Source organism: Palaemon carinicauda, chromosome 1 (assembly GCF_036898095.1).
Source record: "Palaemon carinicauda isolate YSFRI2023 chromosome 1, ASM3689809v2, whole genome shotgun sequence".
Lineage (NCBI taxonomy): Eukaryota > Metazoa > Arthropoda > Malacostraca > Decapoda > Palaemonidae > Palaemon > Palaemon carinicauda.
In genome coordinates this window covers 273,047,813-273,055,312 of record NC_090725.1, presented here as the reverse complement: position 1 = coordinate 273,055,312, position 7,500 = coordinate 273,047,813, and the positions used below count along the sequence as shown (strand labels likewise).

Below are 7,500 nucleotides of genomic sequence, written 5' to 3'. Positions count from 1 at the left end.
GCACTGAACGATGTGTTATATTTTCGAAATATGGAATAAAATACATAGGAAGATCATTCTATGTTAGTCCTGACTTGGCTGTAGACTTAATGTCTATTTTCTGAGATATATATATATATATATATATATATATATATATATATATATATATATATATATATATATATATATATATTATATATATATATATATATATATATATACATATACATCTAACTTGCACATAAATACATACATATATGATCCCTTATAATTGTCTTTTAAACGCTTCTATCAGTCATACACAAGCCCAGCGTAATAGTATGTATAATATAGTCCGAAGTTGTTTATATACCAACGCTGTCGTTTTTTATCCGTTGTGATGGCATCAAAGCTAAAATAATCACTGGCTCAGAAGAGTTTTATGAGGTATTGTACTTCAGCCCTCATACCATATGCAAGTCTCAATATCATCCGAGAGTTGCTAACTTTCATTTTGTGCATCTTACTGCACCAATAAATTCTGCTACATTTAAATATTAATCTTTACAACAATAATAAAAAAATGAAAACTGGTTAAATCCCAGGATAACCATCACGAGGCAAACAATCTTCAAAATGGCTAATATTGTTGACGCTCTTGAACAACAATCACTGAAATACAGACCAGCAGCACCTCTGTACAGACAAATAACGAAACCATCTGTGTTCACTTCGTAATGTTAAATAAGAGTAGAATTAAGAGGACAAAATCCCATCACACATCTGTTGTATCTTCAGTATATTTATATTTTCAATTACAAATATTTCAAGCTTATGAATAATACTTTAACAAATTTTACCTCTGATAACTGCTGTAACGTAAATAGAAAACTTGAGGAAAAAAATAAGTGTAACAAACCCAAGTTACCTTTGACAGCCTATTATGCGTCCGTGGGTGATAACGGATGGCATATTGTAACATCATTTTGTTATTTTTTTAATTTACTGTATTAACATCAACCTTGCATTCTGATGCATAAACTCAGTCACCAAGCCTGGTAGTAAAAAAATTGGACAAAAATACTATTGTTGCAATATATTCACTTCATCAACATGAGCATTTATGTGCTTCATTTCAATCGCACAGACTTATGATAGCCTTCCAGATCAAACCACTAGATCTTCCCCTTCAACACAGAGGAGTTTCTAAGCTAAACCAGTTCCTCTATCTTAATTAACGGGGATTAAAGATAAGCATCCCTCATACAATTGTAGTTAACCACCAGTTGTAATCCATAGGTTACTGCAAAATTAATACTGAGAGAGAGAGAGAGAGAGAGAGAGAGAGAGAGAGAGAGAGAGAGAGAGAGAGAGAGAGAGAGAGAGAGAGAGAAATTTAACATTAGGAAAGCTTGTTTCTACTAATTACATTATTAAAAACTGACTAATGTAGAATCAGTCCTGGACTCACAAAAAATAATCTGCTGTTTTGATGAAAATAAAGCAGAAAAAAATTATAGCTGCGAAAGGGGATTAAATTTATCTAGAAGGTTCGTTAGGATTATCCCAAATATGATATCACAATTTAATCCTTCTAAATTTCTTTATTCAGAATCATCCATCCGCTTTACTCAAGAAAGTTAGCCACATGCACCGAAAACATTTATTCAGATATGAAAAACTACTTAATGGTAGTTCGATTTTTTCCAACAATTTTCTCGTACTCGAACTTGCAAAATTACTGGAAAAGTACCACTGAATTCCGTAAATAATAGTGCCATTATGGCATTGGAAGTACTGTACTACTACATATAAATCTGGAAACTGCTTTAAAATGAACACCCTATGCTTGCATAGTCTTTTTAAGTTGTAAATTTCAAAGCGTGGTTTTTATGACAATTCAGACCAATATTAATTAAAATGAAGTGGGGTAGACATAGTAATGCAGTTTACAATTACTATAGGGCGAAATAGAACAATCCATAAACAAATAAAGGAGATTTAAACTTTACTATATAGTCATACATTAACGCTAAACAGCCAAAAATGCCCTGCATTTTCATAAAATAAATGTCAGTTTACGAAACTATATCAAATAAATTACTGAATATGGGGTTATATTAAAAATCTAAGACCAGAACATATAATTAATTTTATTTAGAAAACTTAAAAGTTAAACATGTGTAATTTAAATTGAGATTATATAGATATATTTAGAAGAAATAACAATAAAACATACCATTTCAAAATAAGTAACTTAAAAACCCACATTGTTTTTAAGAAAAATTACCCTTCTTTTTAGGTGCATTTCTCACATTCGTTCGAGTTTTAATCTTCCTTTTCATAATCGGTGGTTTCATGAGCAATTCGTCGGCTTGTTTTGACATATCTCCTTTGTCCGAGTCATCAGTATCGTTTCCTCCTTTGATTTTCCGAGATGAACTTGCGTTATCGTTTTCCAATTCTATTTTTCTCTTAATTCTGAAAGTGTGACAGGCATTTTCAGGAGTCTCTAACAAAATTTCGTCAACAGACAACTTTAAAGAATTACTTTCTTCCATAGTTTTCTTGATGTTAAATGATACTTTCTTAGTGGAAGTATTTCCATAAACTACCGAGCCATGGTCTACTTCTGGTGTACCTCCCTCTTCCTTTACAACAACAGACTTATCAGGATCAATTTCTTTTGAAGACTCGTCCATTTCCTTGATATCAAATAATTCGTAACTAATATTTGTAAAGTCCTCCAATACTGATACTTCATTAACTTCATCTTCCTGATATTCAAGCATCTCCTCCTTCACTTTCAAGGCACTATCAACAGCTTCCTCGTTAATATCACTATCAGTGCACTTATCTGCTGATATTTTTGCATCATAACACAACTCTTCATCATCACCGACTTCATCATCTTCTAAAACTAGATTTAAGTCATCTGCTTCTTCCCTGGAGTTGTGTTTTGTAACCGAGTTTCCTGCTAGTTCTTCTTCACCTTCTCCACTGTCTACAGAATTTTCAGAGCACGCTTTCAAGTCACAGTTACTTTTCTTGAAAGCAACATCCACATTGTGTAAACTAACCCCAACTTCAGGTTCCTCCTTAACTTTAGAGAATATAGGAGTACTCTCTCCCTTTTCTGAATGAGAACCCTTCTTAGCTCCTAATGGAATCTCGCCAAACGACAGCACTTTATTACAGTTCTCATCTAAACTATGTTCAACTTGCGCAACCAATTCTCCATCCGACGATGTATTACTGGTAATTCCAAGAATATCCTTGAAGGACTCATCCGAGAGATCTGAAAGCGAATTTTCCTTAACAGGCTCAACCGCCTTGGATATGGGCTTTGCTTTCCTTCCCTTAATATACTCTTCTAACTCGATATCAAGATCCAGGACAGATAGATTAATTCTACCCTTAGCTTTGCGTTTGTTTATCCGACCGCCATTCTTACCCTTAACGGCTTTTTCCTTACCAGCCTTGCTGCAGTTTTGTGGGAAAACAATCTTATGTGGCCCTTTGGCCAATCGCTTGAGAGGTTTCTTGCGGTCACTAGATCCAGATGAAAGCCTCACTTTCGCAGGCAATTTGGGTGGCAAGCTCGTCGAGATTGATGGATGAGCTAAGCGGGTGATGCTCAAGGGATTGCCATCCAGGTAAATGCCGTTGTAACAATTAATAGCTTCATTGGCATCTTCTTTATTCTTGAAGATCACATGTCCCGTTCCAAGTGAATATCCCCATCTGTTGTAATGAACTGTGGCTTCCGTGATGCACCCGAATTCGCTGAAAAGTTCCATAAGATCTCTATCAGAAACGTTGAAATGAAGGTTAGACACGAAAAGTTTGATTGACAGAGGCATGGTCTCTTATTCTTAAGCATGCCACCAAATATTTCCAAGTAATATCTTGAATGGACAAGAGCGTAGACAAAACTTCCAACTCCCTCAGCTTAGAACGTCCTTACTGCTCTCGAACTCGTTCAGTATACAACTGACAAACAATACTGTACCTCAAACTAAACTCTTTGATGACTTTGCTTCGCACTGTTGCTGTCATAATGAGCAATTTGGAAGGTGAAGGTTTTATGATAAATGGTCAATAGAAAATACAAATGACTAAAAATATGGATGCAGCTAAACAAACAGTAAAATACTTAACGAGGCTTTTACACGCGTATAGGAAAGACCAAAATATCTTTTAATATCCTAAGAATAAGCCTTAAATACTTATTCCTAACTACGTAATTTGGTACTTCTATTTCAGCATTTTCATAGCTAAAGATCTCCTTGGTGTAAAACTATGTTTTCAGTTCAGTCCTTTTCATGTGCACACGCAAACACATACAGTATACACACACACACACACACACACACACACACACACACACACACACACACACACACACATATATATATATATATATATATATATATATATATATATATATATATATATATATATATATATATCAAATCTTGATAGTCTTAGGCCTATCAGATAATCACAAACTAATAATTCAAAATATAAAGTGACTAGCAAATCAGTAAAATGTTGCCAGTGATACTGAAAATCAAAATAAGTTGGTCTTTTAAAAATACATCTAGTTTATTTTGTCAGAAATTACTCTATAACGCTTAACCGAGAAAATCACTAATTCGTTTGTCATTCGTGTAAAAAAGTTCATAGATAGTAATCGGCCATTGTTGATATATATATATATATATATATATATATATATATATATATATATATATATATATATATATATATATATATATACATATATATACATATATATATATATATATTATATATTAGATATATATATATGTATATAAAATGAGTCCCTATAACTGCAATCGAAGAAGGGGAATTAAGAGAAGACGATGAATTTCTGGTATAGCCTGGAAAACAAAGACCATAAACAGACGGGAGAGGAAGAACATGTCTGAGGCCTTTCTCCTGTAGTGTATTATCAACGGCTGATGATATATATATATATATATATATATATATATATATATATATATATATATATATATATATATATATATACATATATATATTTATATATATATACGTATATATATATTTATATATATATATATATATATATATATATATATATATATACGTATATATATATATATACATAAATATATATATATATATATATATATATATATATATATATATATATATATATATATCAACATTTGCTGATTACTACTAAGAAAATTTTTTCTTAATTTTATAACAAGCAATTTACAGTGATTTTTCGAGATGGCGTTAAAAAGTATATACCAACAAAATAAACCAGACGTGCTTTTAAATGCTTGACCTTAAAATATGACACTGACCTCGACTTCTCACAACAATTCAGTTTTATTAGTGATGTCTGCATACAACATAAATGAAGACTGCCAAGTATAACTCGAAGGTTATAATCTTAAGTTTAATCCATATCAGATGCTTGCCCTCGATACATGACTTGTTCCTCACACATAACTGTTTCATTAAAGGAATAAATGTATAATGGAGTTTCTTAAAGTCACGTTCATGATTAATTTTTTTCATAACTGATTTTGGCATGATTTTAACCATGGATCCCACCTCCGAAATTTTAATGTCCCCTCAACCAAAAATGATAACATTACAGTACTACACTATGGAATAATTTTAGCGTTAGCAGACATATGAACATACTGTGGACAGGACAGGCATGTATTTTGCTATAGGGAACCTCTAGAGGTGATTAATGAATATACGTACAGTACTTAGAACAGACAGTACTTCTCCATGACACGACACCGGAATTTAAAAGAGGATTAGTATGGGATGGCAAGCTTTTGGAAAACAGAATGAGACTAAGAAAATAAAATACCACTTTCTCTAAAAAGAAAAGTACTTAATCAGATGGTCCTACCAGTATTAACTCATACATCAGAAACTTGGAGCACTTACTAATACCTTAAAACAGAGGGTAGTTACAACTCAAAAATCTAAGGGGAAAAAATACGAATAGCACTAAGAGACAGAAAAAGAGCAAAATAGACATGAGAGCAAACTGAAGTAAAGGATATTGTAACATGTAAGGAAAAGAATTGGACATGGGTAGGACATATTATGAGAATGACAGATAATAGATGGATATTAAGAATAACAGAATGGATCCCTAGAGATTGCAAAAGAAACAGGGAAGGAAGAGAAGACGATGTATTGACGAACGAAGGTAATTGAGGGTATAAACTTGCATAAAAAGACTATAAACAGATGCGAGTGGAAGGGCATGTCAGAAGTCTTTGTCTGGCAGTGGACTAGTAATGGCTGATGATGATGAGGATGATGATAATGATATAAGCCCAAGGGCTCCAATAGGGAAAAATAGCCCAGTGAGGAAAGGAAATAAGAAATAAATAAATGATGAGAACAAATTAAGAATGAATCATTCTAAAAACATCAACAACGTCAAAATAGATATGTCATGTATAAACTATTGACAACGTCAAAAACAGATATGTCATATATAAACTATAAAAAGTCTCATGTCAGCCAGGTCAACATAAAAACATTTGCTGCAACTTTGAACTTTTGAAGTTCTACTGATTCAACTAACCAATTGGGAAGAACATTCCACAACTTGGTAACAGCTGGAATAAAACTTCTAGAATACTGTGTAGTATTGAGCCTCATGATGAAGGCCTGGCTATTAGAATTAACTGCCTGCTTAGTATTACGAAGAAATTTAATAGACCGTAAATTTCTGTCTAACAAATTAAGATGAAAATCAGCAGCTGAAGACCAGACAGGAGAACAATACTCACCAACTCCAGATCTACATTCAGGGGATGGAATTGATGCAAAGAGAGTAGCATTATCTGCATATGCAACAAGCTTGTTTTCTAGGCCAAACCACATGTCATGTGTATATAGTATGAAAAGTAAACATATGATCAGTGCCCAGGCCCCCTCTTCACCAAAGCTAAGACCAGAAAGGACCAGGTAATGGCTGCTTATGACTCAGCAGGACGACCTATAGGCTTCCTCAATCTGCCCATCTTTACTCACAAGGATGATGAGGTTGCAGAAACTAGAACTAGCAAGGTTGAGTGGGACTCGAATCCTAGTCTGGTGATCATCAGGCAGAGACGTTACCAATATACCAGAACAACCATAGGGATTGTTTCATAACTTCAATCGGTGGTTTTCACAGAAAATCGTGATGATGACTGAGGAGGCAGCATTGGCAGACCACAGGGTAGTGAAAAGTGCGAGTGATACAAGACTAAGCAAGTACGTTATGCGAATACACACACTAATCAAGACGACACTGACGAGCAGAGCAGCAGTTTGCCTGGAATGGAGCATCTCACAGCAAGCGCCACAGCTAATCAGCAAACAAATTTCTTTAACCGGGAATCTCACGCAACATCCTCGCAACCCAATCACCTGGCCTACCACACAACCAAAGTGCAACTACTGGCATGGCTACTATTTTCGCCACCCCGAAGGGCCATGAAGAACTCATCTATCACT

At 33.9% G+C, this 7,500-nt stretch overlaps 1 protein-coding gene and 1 long non-coding RNA gene across 2 annotated transcripts in view; both read right to left on the bottom strand.

Moving 5' to 3' along the window:
* The window catches only part of LOC137644697 (uncharacterized), a 306,181-nt gene that overhangs the window by 214,310 nt on the left and 84,371 nt on the right, over window positions 1-7,500 (bottom strand). The window lies entirely within an intron of this gene.
* Window positions 2,097-4,014, bottom strand: LOC137656486 (uncharacterized). Its single transcript, XM_068390664.1, has one exon. It carries the CDS (start codon window positions 3,822-3,824, stop codon window positions 2,238-2,240), a length of 1,587 nt encoding a protein of 528 aa, XP_068246765.1. The 5' UTR covers window positions 3,825-4,014; the 3' UTR covers window positions 2,097-2,237.

Coding starts and splice junctions, on each gene's coding strand:
- LOC137656486 (XM_068390664.1), bottom strand. CDS start 3,824: ATGCCTCTGTCAATCAAACTTTTCGTGTCTAACCTTCATTTCAACGTT.